General features: G+C 39.4%; 2 protein-coding genes across 2 annotated transcripts in view; one reads left to right on the top strand and one right to left on the bottom strand.

The window, feature by feature from the left end:
* LOC123631591 (cytochrome P450 3A4-like) overlaps positions 1-14,778 on the top strand; it is a 31,784-nt gene extending 17,006 nt beyond the window's left edge. Inside the window, exons 8-13 of the mRNA XM_045541381.1 lie at positions 65-192; positions 1,479-1,545; positions 5,037-5,197; positions 6,545-6,771; positions 12,149-12,311; positions 14,581-14,778. Of these exons, the coding sequence (XP_045397337.1) occupies positions 65-192; positions 1,479-1,545; positions 5,037-5,197; positions 6,545-6,771; positions 12,149-12,311; positions 14,581-14,676 (842 nt within the window). The 3' untranslated portion in view covers positions 14,677-14,778. The remainder of the gene's footprint in view (positions 1-64; positions 193-1,478; positions 1,546-5,036; positions 5,198-6,544; positions 6,772-12,148; positions 12,312-14,580) is intronic.
* A 1,087-nt stretch (positions 14,779-15,865) lies between these two features.
* LOC123631592 (hsc70-interacting protein-like) lies at positions 15,866-17,338 on the bottom strand. Its single transcript, XM_045541382.1, is given in 2 exon segments — positions 15,866-17,077; positions 17,080-17,338. Coding segments are annotated over 2 exon segments (1,104 nt in total). The 5' UTR covers positions 17,261-17,338; the 3' UTR covers positions 15,866-16,154.
* Positions 17,339-17,648: the final 310 nt, after the last annotated feature.

Genomic DNA, 17,648 nt, shown 5'->3' with positions numbered 1-17,648 from the left:
AAAATTATAATTGCTCCAAGTAAATTTTGTCTTTTCATGATGGTTTTCTTTTTTATCCCCATAGGACTCTTTCCATTCCTTATCCCAATTTTTGAAGCATTAAATATCTCTGTGTTTCCAAAAGATGTTACAAACTTTTTAAAACACTCTGTAAAAAGGATGAAAGAAAGTCGCCTCCAAGATAAACAAAAGGTAAAATCTGGTGGTGGTTACATCAAGATGTTCACTATTTGATAGTCTGGAAAATTGTATTCTTATAATTTGGGCATTTAAGTATGTTTTTTAAAGGAAGACAGAAAACTTAAGTAAAGAACAAAAGAATTCATTTTGTAGGAATGAAGAAGGTGGAGGATGGGAGGCAGATATAAGAATGAGTGAGGCAGTCTGCATTTAAATTTTTTTTTCAGAATCATATCTTTATTCATTTCAAAGATAAGAACAAGGGAATTGATTTACTTCCTGGTTGGGTAACTTGTCTTAATTACCCATGAAAACACTCATTTTAGTTTCCTTATTTAGCATCAGGATCCAATATATATTTTTTTTATTTCAGCATATTATGGGGGTACAAAAGTTTATGTATAGTATATTGCCCTTGCTCCCCCTTCCCCCGCCCTGAGACAGAGCTTCAAGCACAACAATTAGTATGTCATAAATGTCGGTGAGAAAAAAAATTGGCCACTTCCCTTCACTTCAATAAATTATCAGAGGAAAATGATGACTCTTTTAACAATGATTATACTGCTATTTTAATTGCCCAAAATTGTAGACTGGTAAGGAATCATTTCAAGTTATTTTAGGCATTCTCCGATGGAAAGCCCTCTCTGGCTACCTGCTCTATTATAGCGTATGTTAAATAAATATGAGCATGCTCAGTGCCTGAGGTGGGCTGAGGTCTTCTCTGGGCCTAGGGGCTGCAAGCTGGCTGATGCAGCTGTGCCCTCATGAGGGCTCCACAGCAGACCAAGGATGTCTGCAGGTCACAGAGGCAGAAGTGGGTGCCCAGATGTCACTAAAGATTGTATAGAGTTCTGGGAGGGTGGAGCAGTTGAAATGCTACCACAAAAAAACTGCAAAGGAGCTCTGAAAATGTCAGAAGATTAATCTATGTGGTCATTGGTTGAGAATGAAGGCCTCAGAACAAAAAGATCTTAAGTCCTAGCAAACAGGTGTGATGGGAAAAGGAACAGGCAACTCTTTGGCCAGGAAAGACTGTCCAAAAGCCAGAGAAGCAAAGGATCAGGGAGGGCGAAGACCAAAAACAGTTGCACATGACAGCTGGAATTCTCCCAGGGAAATATCATGCCCTCCAGGGTCTTAGATGGACGTTTTTGTTCACTGATGACTCAGGCAAACGTGTCAGACTCTGGAGTTCAGGGGCCCATATTGTCAGGAGGGAGGTTGAGGACTGCACTACTAATGTACTTCTGACCTCATGAGTCACTTTGTGTCACTGAAATTTCTCTTTCTGCTTCCAGCACCGAGTAGATTTCCTTCAGCTGATGATTGACTCCCAGAATTCGAAAGAAACTGAGTCCCATAAAGGTAACCAAGGGGACTCCTGGTGGGGAAGCCCAGAGGGAGGGTCTCATTCTCAAAATGTGCAGGAAGCTTTCCAGGAAGAGGAGAATTTCTGCCACACTGCAGAATGATACACATTAAAATTATAGAAATGATAGCTTGATGTACCATCTAGAAGCACACAGGAATAGCCATTTTCAAAGCAAGAAGGGTAGCCCTGAACAAGCCTGTCATACCTAGAGGTCAGCCAGGGGTCTGTGGATCACCTACATGAGAACAAGTGAAGGTTCTCAGCATCAACCAGATCCACTGAGTCAGAACCTCTGTCAAGAAATTTGTACCTAACATCAAATCAGGAGGCACACTGGCTGAGTAAGGGTGATTTATTTTATTTTATTTCAGCTTAGTATGGGGGTACAAAAGTTTAGGTTATGTATATTGCCCATACCTCCCCACCCCCCGAGTCAGATACAGTTGTTCCTTCGCATCTGCAGCAGATTGGTTCTAGGCACCCCTGTGGATACAAAAATTCTTGAATGCTCATGTCACTTTCACTAAATGGCATAGTGTTTGCATATAACCTACTCACTTTCCCCTGTGTATTTTAAATCACCCCAGGATTACTTAAAATACCCAGTACAATGTAAGTGCTACACAAATAGTTTTTAGGCTGTATTGGCTTTTTTATTTGTATTTTTTTGTTGCTGTATGGTTATTTTTTATTGTTTTTTTTCCCTTGAATATTTTCGAACTGTGGTTGGTTGACTCCACAGATGCAGAACCCAAGGATATGGAGGGCCAACTGTAAATGCAAAAAAATCAACTTTACAAAATAACTTCATCAATGTGATTTATTTATTTTTATTTTTTTATTCTTATTTCAGCATATTGTGGGGGTATAAGAGTTTAGGCTACATATATTGCCCTTGTCCCCCCACTCCCCCGAGTCAGAACTTCATAGACAGTGCACATCGCATTCATTATGTATGTATACAGCCATCCGCTCCCCCACCCACATCTGCCTGACACCCAATCAATGTTATTCCTAAATGTGCTCTTAGGTGATGATCACTGAAACCAATTTCATGGTGAGTGCATTTGGTGCTTATTTTTCCATTCTTGGGATACTTCACTTAGTAAAATGGGTTCCAGCTGTATCCAGGAAAATACAAGAGGTGGTATATCATCATTATTTCTTATAGCTGAGTAGTACCACATTTTATTAATCCTCTCATGTATTGATGGGCACTTGGGTTGCTCAACATCTCTAATCATCAGGGAAATGCAAATCAAACCACAATGAGATATCACTTAACTCCAGTGAGAATGGCCTTTATCAAAAAGTCCCAAAAGAATAAATTTTGTCATGGATGTGGAGAGACAGGAACACTCATACACTGCTGGATTGACTGCAAACTAGTGCAACCTCTGGAAATCAATATGAAGATACCTTAAACAGATACAAGTAGACCTCACATTTGATCCAGCAATCCCGTTATTGGGCATCTACCCAAAAGAACAAAAGACATTCTATAACAAAGATACCTGCACCCAAATGTTTATAGCAGCACAATTCACAATTGCAAAGATGTAGAAACAACCCAAGTGCCCATCAATACAAGACTGGATTAATAAAATGTGCTATATGTATACCATGGAGTACTACTCAGCTATAAGAAACAATGGTGATATAGAGCCTCTTGTATTTTCCTGGAAAGAGTTGGAACCCATTTTACTAAGTGAGGTATCCCAAGAATGGAAAAGTAAGGGTGATTTTTAACTAGGAATAGTTGGTGAAAGTGTGCTCACAAGCCCAATGTACTATAAACTTTTATTTTTACTTCCATAATGAGTAAGTAACCTATGGGGAAACATTTCAGACTATGTAAATATCCTGCTCCTCTTGACCTTTGACCAAGAAGTTTCACCATCGATGGATCATTCTGACTCAAATTATAATCACTATGATGGCTGCAAAATAATGATCATGGTCAGTTTCAAGCTTCAAAAGTTTAACAACTATCTCATAAAAGTCCTGAATATTTAACAATTGGTTCTCTAGAGCAAGGATGGACTTCTTCCAGCACCTTATTGTACATGTGTCTATGTGTACATCTATTCTATCATCTGTCTATCCATTATCTACCTACCTATCATCAATCTATCTATCCCAATCCAACATTCTGTGATGAAGGAAATAGTCTATCATTTCCCTGTTCAATATAGTAACCACTGGACACATGGGGCTACAGCCATTGAAGAAGAATTTTAACTTGTATTTAATTTTAATTACTTAAAATTTAAGTTTAAACAGGTACATGTGTGTAGTGGTTATCTCACTGAACAGCAGAGCTCTAAACTTTGAGATTATAACACAAGTTCAATCCAGTTTCAGGGAGTTGATGTTAACTGCATAAAAATTTGATAGTTGAATTTACCAACTGAAGCATCACAGAACTATCACTAGAAAATCACAACTGTGCAGACACTTCTCACACTCATTTTATATTGTTTTTAGTAATGAATTACATGGGTGGGGTGGGAACCATATATATTTCAGTAATTTGAGTATATAAAGGCCCTAATCTAGTCCCAGTGAAACAGTCAATACCCTCACTGTTCTCTGGTTCTCTTGAGAGAAACAATCACGGAGGAGGCCAACTTGTAATCATACAGGGTTCTACTATTTTAGTGCCATTCATCAGACTAGGGTCAATCACTACCCTTTGAGCTTTTGTCTATTTCTGTAGTTTCTATACATCCTGAGATAGTCTATTTTGAAAAACTGTGCCCTAGATCTTCTAGTGCCCAATTCCTCTCAAAGGTAAAATCCATGCTTCTCAGGCACACAAATCCCGACGTCTCCTGAAAGTTCAGGTATGGATTCTGTAGGTCTAGGTGGGGCTTTAGATTCTGCATTTCTAATAAGCTGCCAGATCCTTTTGATGCTGCTGGTCCGTGGACCACACCTGGAGTAGCAAGAGTTTATCTGTAGCCCAATGTTGTTCCCTTAAGTTCCCTCAACCATGTGTAGAGAAAAGATCCTTCAATTTTCCCTGAAGCCTCAGTATTGCAAATTCTCAAAAATTTTCAAGCTGTATTGTAACTAACATACTTTAAATTTTTCCTGGTGCAGAAGGCTACTGTATATTTCACTTACAGCTGAAGTACTTTTATGATCATCCGAGGGACACACCCATAACACTGAGTATGTTAGCCAGAAATGCTCTCTGGAAATAGCCCAGATGTGTTGGTGGTGAGGACTGCATAAGAAGGAGTGGATGGGCCACAGTCATATACACCTTGAGATAAACTGAGTTAATAATGTTGCCTTGTTCTGGCTCTATAACATAGACATTAGAATGAAAACCACTCCCCATGTAACTCTGAGGTACTTTTCCGCTTTTCCACTGTTTTCACTACTGATTTGGGAGCTTGCCTGGATTTCTCTTCCTGTAAACTGTAAACTTCTACATTGACCTGCTTTTCCTAACATATCCTTTCTTTCCATTCAGTTCTGTCTGATGAGGAGATTATAGCCCAGTCAATTATCTTCATGTTTGGTGGCTACGAGACCACTAGCAGTGTTCTTTCCTTCATTATGTATGAACTGGCCACTCACCCTGACGTCCAACAGAAACTGCAGGAGGAGATTGATGCGGCTTTGCCAAATAAGGTGTGTGGATGATACATGGAGACCGAGGGAGGAGGTGAAGCCCTAGCAAGAATGACTGCTCACCCCTTCCTAGGAGGGGGTTTTCCAAATGTGTAAGCCTTGAGTTTTTCACAGGCACTGCTTAGGAAGGCTCTAAAGAGGAAGAGAAAGGGAGATATATACGTTATGGACGCTGCTCCCAGAAATAAAAGATATTTGTAAAACAGTGCTGGTCCTCCTGCATCTATTATCAGTTACCACAATAATGCAAAAAAAAAAAAAAAATCCAGAAAACCATAGTGGCATCTAACAATAAGAATTTGTTGCTCACATGTCTGGATAGATAGCTCTGCAGGCTCTTGTCTGGCTGTTGTCTGATCTTGCCTGGCCTCAGGTGCACTGGCTAGGTGGACCTAGCTTTGCCTAAGACCTCTCTCATGCTGCAGTCATGAAGGAACTGATGAAGAAGCCAAGTAGGAACCAGACTATCTGGCTCCTGTGGAATGTCTTAACTTCTACACTATTGACTCCAAATACAATAGGAAGTGCTAGGGACATATCACCCACACTCTCTTCAGATCTCTGCCCACCTGGGATCCTTTGTGATGTGAAGAGACCTGGCCCTCTCTGGCTGGCAAGGCTGGTCTGGCAGTGAGATGAACACAAAGGGATCTTTTTTAGAGCTGATAGTCAAGCTCTTAAGCAGCAAGTAGTAGACTGTCCAAGCAAGAGGAGATGGGGCTGAATGTGGGATTTCTATCCCCTATATAACTTTTACTAGAATTGAAATTGTGTGCCCTGGGAGCTTCCAATCTTAACCTTCTTTTGTGCTGTTTGGGTTAAAGATAGACTAGTTTATTCTCAAAGTATTTATAGAGCTTGTTATAGTGTTTCTACACATATTTTATATATATAATCAAAAGGGTTACCAAGCACGATTTCCAACTAAAGAGCCTTATGTTGAATAGGGGGATTTGCTCTTTACATGCTCTTTCTGTTTCCTGGGTACACATGTGGCCTCATATTTGCAAGGTGACATTGACTTTGACATGTAGTGAAATGTAATGTTCATCATCCTTTCTTCACATATGTTCATGAGAGAACAAAAGGCACTATGTGGTGTTGCTCTGGATTTCAGTCCCTGGGTAGGTGATGTCCCCGGAGGTCTCCCATATCCGTAACATCTCCACATGTCTAATGGGACATTGAGCAGATCACGCTCTTGATAGTTATTAAAATGCCTTATAGATATGAAGGCCCTTTGCCAATATGTTTATTTTGATCCACCAACACTTAATAATACTATACTGTGTTGACAGTTAATTCTAAGTCTCAATTTATTAAAATGTGGGCTTTTCTTGTTCCCAGACACCTGCCACCTATGATGCCCTGCTACAGATGGAATATCTTGACATGGTGGTGAATGAAACTCTCAGATTATTCCCCATTGCTGGAAGAATTGAGAGGGTCTGTAAGAAAGACGTTGAAATCAAGGGAGTGTTCATTCCCAAAGGGGTAGTGGTGTTCATACCAACTAATGCCCTTCAGCGGGATCCAAAGTACTGGCCAGAGCCTGAGGAGTTCCGCCCTGAAAGGTACAAGGCCCCTGGGAAAGGGAGCCCGTTCTGAACCAGACTGGTTCAAGCATATTCTGACATCTCTTAGGGTACATTATAATCACGTGTTACTCAGTCATTTTCTTCTATGTCTTTGTATTTGTACAAATTTCCTATTAAAAATGTATTAATTATGAAAGTTTATAAACCATAGATTGGTAAAAGGAGAACAATAGCCACACACAGTCAAAACAGCATAAGATAAGCCTCAGTAATTATGTGATGTATGCCCTGATGGACATTTTTTATGCATATATAACTTTTTCAAAACTAGAGTGTTATCATGTTTTCTTTAGGTTTCAACTCCTTCTTACTTTATTTAAGAGTAATCTATATACTATCCACTATCCTTTTTTTTTTTCAGCTTAGTATGGGGGTACAAAAGTTCAGGTTATATATATTGCCCATGCCCCCCCAACCCCCTGAGTCTAAGCTTCAAGCGTGTCCATTCCCCAGACAGTGCGCATCGCACTCGTCATGTAGATATACACCCATCCGCTTCCCCCACCTCCCACCTCTGTCTGATACCCAATTGGTGTTATTCCCAAATGTGCACTTAGGTGATGATCAGGGAAACCAATTTGCTGGTGAGTACATGTGGTGCTTATTTTTCCATTCTTGGGATACTTCACTTAATAGAATGGGTTCCAACTCTCTCCAGGAGAACAAAAGAGACGCCACATCACCATTATTTCTTATAGCTGAGTAATACTCCATAGTATACATATACCACATTTTACTAATCCATTCATGAATTGATAGGCATTTGGGTTGTTTCCACATCTTTGCAATTGTGAGTTGTGCTGCTTTAAACATTCAGGTGCAGGTGTCTTTTTTATAGAATGACTTTTGTTCTTCTGGGTAGATGCCCAATAATGGGATTGCTGGTAGGTCTACTTGAATCTGTTTAAGGTATCTCCATATTGCTTTCCATAGGGGTTGCACTAGTTTACAGTCCCACCAGCAGTGTATGAGTGTTCCTGTCTCTCCGCATCCACGCCAACATGTATTGTTTTGGGACTTTTTGATAAAGGCCATTCTCACTGGAGTTAAGTGATATTTCACTGTGGTTTTGATTTGCATTTCCCTGATGATTAGAGATGTTGAACATTTTTTCATATGTTTGTTAGCCATTCTTATATCTTCTTTTGAAAAATTTCTAGGCCGGGCGCGGTGGCTCACGCCTGTAATCCTAGCTCTGGGAGGCCGAGGCGGGTGGATTGCTCGAGGTCAGGAGTTCGAGACCAGCCTGAGCAAGAGTGAGACCCCGTCTCTACTAAAAACAGAAAGAAATTATCTGGCCAACTAAAAATATATATACAAAAAATTAGCCGGGCATGGTGGCTTATGCCTGTAGTCCCAGCTACTCGGGAGGCTGAGGCAGTAGGATCGCTTAAGCCCAGGAGTCTGAGGTTGCTGTGAGCCAGGCTGATGCCACGGCACTCACTCTAGCCCGGGCAACAGAGCGAGACTCTGTCTCAAAAAAAAAAGAAAAATTTCTATTCATGTCCTTTGCCCACTTTTTGATAGGGTTGTTCGATTTTTTCTTACTGATTTTCCTGAGTTCTAAATACATTCTTGTTATCAGTGCTTTATCTGATGTGTAGTATTGAAAAATTTTTTTCCCATTCTGTAGGTTGTCTGTTTACTCTTGTGATTGTTTCTTTGGCTCTGCAGAAGCTTTTTAATTTAATCAGGTCCCATTTATTTATTTTTGTTGTTGCTGTGATTGCCTTAGGGGTCTTCTTCATAAATTCTTTGCCTAGGCCAATGTCTGTAAGAGTCTTTCCTACATTTTCTTCTAGAATTCTAATAGTTTCACACCTAAGGTTTAAGTCTGTTATCCACTGTGATTTGATTTTTGTGAGAGGTGAAAGCTGTGGGTCCTGTTTCAGTATTCTACACGTGGCTATCCAGTTTTCCCAGCACCATTTATTGAATAAGGAATCTTTTCCACAGTGTATGTTTTTGTCTGGTTTGTCAAAGATTAGATGGCTATATGAGGATGGTTTTATATTTGGATTTTCTGTTCTGTTCCACTGGTCTGTGTCCCTGCACTTGTGCCAATACCAGGCAGTTTTAAGAACCACAGCCTTGTAGTATAGTTTGAAGTCTGGCAAATTAATACCTCCCATTTTGTTTTTATTGCTTAAAATTGCTTTTGCTATATGGGGTCTTCTCTGATTCCATACAAAGTGTATAATTATTTTTTCTAAATCTGTGAAAAATGATGTTGGTAATTTAATAGGGATTGCATTGAATCTATAGATTACTTTGGGTAGTATAGACATTTTAACAATGTTGATTCTTCCAATCCATGAGCATGGTATGGTTTTCCACCTATTTACGTGTTCTGCAATTTCCCTCCTCAGTGTTTCATAGCTCTCTCTATAGAGGTCCTTTACCTGTTTAGTTAATTATATTCCTAGATATTTTATTTTCTTTGTTGCTATTTTGAAGGGTATTGAGTCCTTAATTTGGTTCTCCGATTGAATGTTATTGGCATATATGAATGCCTCTGATTTGTGTGTATTGATTTTGTAACCTGAGACTTTACTGAATTCATTAATTAATTCCAGGAGTCTCTTGGTTGAGTCCTTGGGGTTTTCTAGATACAACATCATATCATCAGTGAAGAGTGAGAGTTTGATCTCTTCTGTCCCTATTTGGACTCCCTTGATTCTGCTCTCTTTCCTGATAGCTCTCCCAAGGACTTCCAATACTATGTTGAAAAGTAATGGGGACAGTGGGCAGCCTTGCCTGGTTCCAGTTCTAAGTGGGAATGCTTTCAATTTTTCCCCATTCAGTATGATGTTGGCTGTGGGTTTGTCATATATGGCTTGTATCATTTTTAGATAGGCCCCATCTATGCCTATTTTGTTAAGCGTTCTTATCATAAAAGGGTGTTGAATTTTGTCAAATGTTTTAACCAGGAAGAAATAGAATTCCTGAATGGGCCAATATCTAGATCTAAAATCGACACAGCAATAAAAAACCTTCCCTAAAAGAAAAGCCCTGGTCCAGATGGGTTCACACCCGAATTTTACCATACCTACAAAGAACTGATGCCTATCCTACATAAACTATTCTCCAACATTGAGAAGGATGGAATTCTCTCCAACACATTTTATCAAGCCAACATAATTTTGATACTAAAACCAGGAAAGGATGTAACAAAAAAAGAAAACTACAGACCAATATCCCTTATGAATATAGATGCAAAAATTCTCAATAAAATCCTAGCAAATCAAATCCAAGTGCTTATCAAAAAAAATAATCCATCACAACCAAGTGGGCTTCATCCCAGAGATGCAGGGATGGTTTAACATACGCAAATCTATAAATGTAATTCACCACATAAATAGAAGCAAAAATAAAGTCCACTATCATTTTTAACTATATATTTTTGGTATGAATTTGCCATAATTTCTTTTACTCCTATTTTATGTTAGTATAGGCTTTTTACTCCTTACATTTTTTCTGTGCTGTTCTCTATGTCTTTCTGAATTTACCACCAACTTTAAAAAATGTTTCCACATTCCTTTCTGTTCAACATTGGTTGCCTGTTTCCTGAAGGGTAATTATAAAGGAGCAGGGTGAGAACCTAAGAAGTCCTCACCGATGTTGGGGTATGCTACTTCATTGTGGACAGAGAAGAGCACAGGTCTTCCTGGTCCTGTCTGTGGCTGCAGTTCTGGGCCAGGTCTCTTGTACTCTCAGGGGTCAGTGACTCTTCCAAAGCATAGTCATAGCTCTCTAGACATATCAGACATTCCAGCAGGCTGCTCTGGGAATACAGTGCCAAGATTGCACTTGGGAACTCTGGAAGTAGTTGATGTTTTTTCATTATTCTATTGGTAAGCAAAGTTAAGAATACAGTTTTTAGGGCACTGGCTGTGAGTCAGGAGGCCTGGGAACCAGACTTTATGGACCCATCACTACAAACCAGATGATGGCAGGGAGCTTGTCTTGTTGGCCGTGGTGTCCCTTGAGCTACCATGGAGTCTGCACATATGTGCTGGCAGAGTAATCAGAATTGACCAAGTCCTCTGTTGTCTGGAGCAGCAGAATTCTATGTTTCTTTGAACCTCAACAATTCACCCTCTAGCTGCAAAAACAGAAAGTCAGAGACCACTCACTGTACTCCCCCTGGATTCATTGTGTTGCCAAACAGAGAGTAAGTGCTTACTGAGTGTCAGGAACTATGCCATGATGTGAGACATCCAAATATTAAAAAAAAAATCTATTATGGAGGATGTTTCACATATATGCATGCATATTTTATAGAAACAAGTCCATAGACTACTTTTAATGCATGTACATGTACCCATCACCTGCCATAAGAATCATCAATGTGTGTCAGCTGCTCCATCCACACAGCACCACAACCATCTCCCAAACTCCTGTTATTTTGAAGCAATCACCTTTAAATATTTTAGAATGCTCTCTTAAATATAAGGACATCTTTTAAAACAGAACACCACAATGTCATTATCACTTTATCCACAATAACATCTTTTCTTCATATAATCATATAGTGAGGAATCAAGTTGAACAAAATGAAGGTCTAACTTTCAAAGAATTTATAGCCTAGAGGAACAGATAGACAAGGAAAGCTTTGATTATATTACAGGAGAGTAGCATCAAATGCCCATGTAAATGACCTGACTTAAATTATTCTATGTGGGGGAAAGAGAGAGAGGGTGAAAGGGAGAGGTAAGAAGATGGAAGATGGGGGAGGAGAAGGGGAGGATAAGGTGGAGGAGAAGGAGGAAGAGGAGAAGGATCAGGAGGAGGAAGAGAAGGAGGAGGAGGACTATGAAGATAAAGGCAAAGACAAAGAAGAAGGAGAAGACAGGGAAAAGGAAGAGTTAGCAGGAGACTTAGAAAGAAAAGAAAGCAGAAGAGAGGTAGGAGAAGGAAAAAGAAGAAGCCCAATTCAAATAGTGCTAGATATTTTTGCCTGCTCTTTCCTCAATGTACACATGACCAACAAAAGTATGACTTGAGGCAGGAAACTACTTTTTAATTAATCGTTCTCATTACTTATATGCCTTTTAGAGTGTGAGCACATCACAATCAGGAACATAATTTATTAATTAGAGGTAAGTTTTTAAAAGAGTACTCATCTAATCTCAACAAAGTGAACAGCTCCTATAGGATAAGGAAAATGGAAAGGATCTATAGCTTACAATTGTCATAGCAAAATAACTATAGCAGGATTGCCATGACTAACCCATCAGAGTATTTTGTTTACCGCTATTTGCGGGGACAGGAGGTCTAAGTCAGATCTCTTAACATATAGCCTTTGTGGTTTCTCTCTCATTAACTTTTTTATCTACTGTCGTGGAGCCAGGTTCAGCAAGAAGAACAAGGACAACATAGATCCTTACTTATACATGCCCTTTGGAAACGGGCCCCGAAACTGCATTGGCATGAGGTTTGCTCTCCTGAACATGAAACTTGCTCTCGTCAAAATACTGCAGAACTTCTCCTTCAAACCTTGCAAAGAAACACAGGTCAGTGAACTTTCTGTAAAAATAATGTTCTATTGGGAGTTTTGTTCACTGTGAAGTGTATATTTTAAAAAAAGAATATGCTGTTCATCTTTTGTTAATTTATTTTATGGGGCAAATAATGTATTTGGAGCCATCAGTGATCTTTAAGGGTGCTTCAGTTCTGCAGTTCAAAACATGGCTTTATAATGACTAAACTATAAAGATCATGTAAAGTCAATGCAGATTAACATGACATAAGTATGTCCAGTCTCTATAACATAGCCAGTTAGCAGTGGCAAGAAAAATAAAGTTTAAAAAAATAAAAAGTAAATAATTGTGTTCAGTCTCTTTGAACTTGAGCAAAAGTTAAATTCAGTTTCAAATCAATTGGAAATATAAAGAAGAGTTTTGCACAATCACACATTGCAGTGATTATCTCAGCATGACTTTCAAGGGGTGCTTTCCTCCACCTGAACTTATACAAGCTCTCTCGTGACAGTGCGTCTAAACCACTGGCACCACGCTGGAATCACCAGGGAGCCTTCAAAAATCAATCTTCCTTGCGTCACCTCAAGAATTCTAAAATAATTGACCCAGAATGTGGCTTTAAAAGTTCCCCCATTGATTCTGATTTGAAGCCAAGTTGGAAAATCACTGATTTAAGGCACTTCTGCCAGATATGAAGAGTCCCACAGACTAGGGCCATCCTGAATGTTTGAATTCACCCTTTATGTGCCCTGCTCCATTCCAGGTTGGCTCCTTTTCAGCCAGTTAACATTCTTCTCACTCTCTTCCTCTTTCTCTACTCATCTTTCAATTATTAGTTGAAACTCCAAGTCCCTGCAAAAAATCTTCCCTACCTAGTTCATGGTCCACTCACTGCTCTATTTTGGGTTACTGCAGGATATTATCACCACCTAATTTTGTACCTTGTCATTAACCATCCAGTTTTGTTCTCTATATTTTCTCTGTGTCTAAGAATACTAGTGCCCTCCCTTAACTGTATCACCTCATTATATTGCTTTCATAAAGTAAGAATGGTATCTTGATGAAGACATCATCCATTGGAAGTATTCAGTAAATGTTTAAGAAGTGATCTGCAGTTTACTTGGATCTCATGGATAGAAACTTTAAGCTTTTTAATTTTAAAATTTAACAAATGACATTTGTGTCTCTGTGTGGACATCTGTCTTTTGCAAAGAAAATATGTTTATTCGATTTGAAATTAAAAATAATAAGGTGTTGCAGTTATGGAAATATTTGGGTATTTCATCTGAAGACCTTCAAGAACCATTGTCATTAATTCATTAGAACCAAGGCAGTATAAGTCTTACTTCCAGACTTATGCGTTCCGTATGGAACTCCTCCCTTAATGTAGGCTTTTAGCATGGGAGAGGAGGAAGATGGAAATAGTTCCATCTTCTTTGTTGCTTTAAGGCAGCTGTGTAGCTGTCAATAAATGTGTACAGATAGGCAGCTCAGGTCTGAGAGAAAGCTGGCTGCTGGCATGCCTGGGTTGGGGAAAATGCTGTCAGGCAGGCTCCCAGCCATCCTCAAGCTGGTATTTCTCAATCCCCATGACAATTTGTTAGCCCTGCAGTTAACTAAGATCAGAAGGTTACTCTGTTGGTGGCTTCCCCATTATGGAAGGAGCGACTCTGTGAGAATTATGCCCAAAGTATTAATCAAAACACTGTAGAACTTGAGAAGTTCCGCTTTTGCATTACATTTGAAAAAACTGGAGTAGATATTAGAAAACAAAAACATAACCTTTCTAAAGGCAGCTTCCCATCATTATACTGCATAGTTTCAGCTGAGAGGGGCTACTGGATCGATTAGAATTCAAAGACTGCCCATGAGATTAAAGTGTATAATACCTGCTCAGGAGAACACTGCAAAAGTCAACATACACAAAATGACCTTTATGTAGGTGTTCAAAAATCGTTTGCTGTAATGCCAAAGAATTTGGAATAAATTTTCAAGCCTCATTCATTTTACATAAAATTTAACTTGAAAAAACTCAAGCCAACAGGAATTTGTCTCAGATTTGGCACAAAATAGGCGCTCAATAAATATTATATTAAATGATGGGTGAAAGACTGCTTTCACTATCCAGTCTTCCACACAGCTTATAGAGTAAGTATACAGAATCCAAGATACATTATGCTAAAAGTGGGTTTTATAAATTTGCAAAGTATTATTTTCCTTAATGTATGTTTTCTACTTTGCTTCTATCTTTTCTTCATTTCCTTCACTCATTGCTTTCAGTATGTTTGCTTAACTGTTGCAGATCCCTGTGAAATTAAGCCGAAAGGGACTTCTTCAACCAGAAAAACCTATTGTTCTAAAGGTTGAGTCAAGAGATGGGATCATAAGTGGAGCCTGACTTTCCCTAAGGATTTCTGCTTTGTTCTTCTAGAAACATGTAAGAACATCAGAGACCCCAATTTACATTGTAAATAAAATGCAGAAATGAAGAAGAACTTAACTTAGGGCACTTGATGAATGACTAGGAATTCTGTATATTCATTACACTCTCTCAGCGTCTTTGGAAGAGTGTGTATTGTGCGATATAAAGGAGGTGACTAAATCAAAGCTACATATATGAGTTCCAATTCCCTGGTCTTCATAGGACAATATCCACCCACCCCAAGTTAGTACCATTGACTCCATCTCAGCTCTGATAAGAAAATAAATATTTCTTAACAATTTTATCAAGAATTCTATGATGAAAGTAATAATTATTATGGTGGCTATAATCGTTGCATTTGTGCCACCTGTTCTATTTGTAATATACTATAATAAGTATTATGCTGAGCAAAACCATAAAAATTTCTTTACACAGTTATTATCTGATGCCTTCATGCACATTAAGGAAGAATCTATAGAGCTGAGTGATTGAGAAACATCAACTAAGAATTGTTTGTCATCATAATCACTGATCCCTGGGCCTATAACATAGGTGACAGTTAAGCCATTCTGACTTTGCCCATTGCTTAGAATGTTATTCATAGTTTAATTTTATGTTTTGACGCACAAATTTTTGTACCACTTACAGAGGGAACTTACTATTATAGTATTAGGTTTGATTTAATGTCTTATTTTTTTTTTTTGTGGAAATAATATGAAGCATTTATTTGATATATTGGACAACAACAGAGCTAAGTAATCCAACTCTACTGCAGCATTACAAAAAAAAAAATCATCCCTTCACCACAGTGTAAGATTTAAATGCAACCTGCACAAGGGTGCATGTTATATAAAACAGCAAGACTGCTGCTGCCCTGCCAAGTACTTCCAGTCCCTACCCAGGTCCTACTGAAATACTGGTGGTCCCAATAGTTTTATTGAAATAAATCATTTTTTTAAAAAATAAAGCATTTAAAAAGACAAATTAAAATGCCTCAGTAACCATATATCCAACTCAAACTTTATCTATTTAAATGAATTATATTTGCCCCCACCAATAAACCTTTATTTTACTCAAACTAGAGCAATAATTAATCTCCGATGTAAGTATCTTTCTTGCCCACTAATTCAAAGGAAAAAATCCAAAATGATCAGTAAGAAAAATGTAGGAATTAACATGTCCTTTTAATTAGTTTCAAATATTTTTAAGGTTTAAAAAGTATCTAGAAGATTGTAATTTCTAGCTGGAAAACATTATCTGAATGAATACCCTAATGGCAAACCACTGCAAAATGCTTCAGCTGCATTTGGGACAGAGGGGTAGGGATTATCTTCAAAGCACCCCAGCTCTCTTGATGAGAAGGTCAGAGGTACACTGGTTTGTATTATTGCGACATCCATTAGGTGATATAGGTTGCTTTTCCTTCAGCATGGGCTTTATTTGTCGGAAGGGCATCACGCTTGACCTCCAAATTTGGATGACAATTTACTGATGAGATTCATAACCTTTGGGTTGCTCTGGTATTTTGACATATTTGCCGGGTTCTGGGCCACATCCTGAAAGGCCACCATAACTTCTGGATCCTGCATGGCTGCAAGAACCTCTGGATCACTAAGAATTTCATTGAGTCCAGGCATTCCTGCCATTCCAGGCATGCCTCCTCCCATTCCAGGCATTCCTCCAGGAAAATTACCAGGCATTCCCCCAGGAAAGCCACCTGGAAAAGAGCCATACTGAGCTCCTGATTGTCGTCTGGCTTCTTCCTCCCTCTGGGCTCTCTCATGCTCTTCTCGAGCCTTCTTAACCCTTTCTATTCTTTCTTTGATCTCTCGCTCTTCGCGTTTTCGCTCATACTTTCTCCGATGTTCTGCAATTTTCTGGGCCCTAGGTTGAACTTCTTTCAGCATTGCACTAACATCTTCATCATAATCCAGTTTACAGGCAAGGGCAAGATCATGGGCTGCTTCTTCCCAATGGCCCAGAAGTCTGTGTGCTTTCCCTCTCCATTTGTAAGGCTGAGCTGAATCAGGATTTATTTCAATGGCTCTATCACAACCTCGGATGGCAGCATTTGGCTTCTGTAATTTGATGAAGACACTGGCTCTCTTGGCATACAAAATGGCCAACCGAGGATTCAGCTTGATGGCATCTGTGAACAAGTCAATGGCTTTCTGTAGTTCACCATCATTTAGGGCTTCAATGGCTGCAACTTTCTTATCATTTGCCTGATCCATCATTTCCTCAGTTATCTCTACATTTTCATCTCCCATTTCTTGCGGGGCATCAGTGTCTGGTTCAATCACACCTTCATTATCAATTTCTAGATCACTTTCCTCACTTGATGGTTCCTCTGTCTGTATGTTTTCCTCCGCCTTCTATCTGTTTTTGCTTCCTTAGTATTTTCTTCTGATTTAGCTTTCTGAGAAACAGGTGGTACTTTACCCCCCATGCTCTCCACCCACTCCCTCAGGAAGCGCATTTCCTCAGTGTGCAGAATGCTCGGATCCTGCTTACACATTTTTACGAAGGCCCGAAGCTCGCTCACTTTGCGGGGGTCCATGGTCAGGAGGCGGAGGACGCGGCTGAGGAGTCTGCGGCCGATTCCAGGCCCGGGCGCTAGCTCAGCGTGATCGCGTAGAAGGGCTGATTTAATGTCTTAATCCCACCTACCCTGATGTATCTGGAAGGCAGGAAGCATGTTTTCTTATAACTCTTGTAGTCCATCTTCAACTTCCAAATGTCTAAGCACAATAAACACTGAATAAAAAATTGTCAGTTGCTCAATTGGTCTTGGCTCAAGAACTCATGGCTGCAGGGCCACACCCACCCCACAGCAACCAGGAAAGTGCCTTATGCTGAGGGGCTTGGCTCACCAAAAGAAGAGTGCACTCCCAGCTGAGCCTGCTTCAGTCAGTATAGTCACCGGAGTGGCATGGAGAGCAGGGTGG

This window comes from Lemur catta, chromosome 2 (genome assembly GCF_020740605.2).
Source record: "Lemur catta isolate mLemCat1 chromosome 2, mLemCat1.pri, whole genome shotgun sequence".
NCBI lineage: Eukaryota > Metazoa > Chordata > Mammalia > Primates > Lemuridae > Lemur > Lemur catta.
Note: the sequence above shows the minus strand (reverse complement) of the source record. Positions and strands in the feature narration are given on the sequence as shown.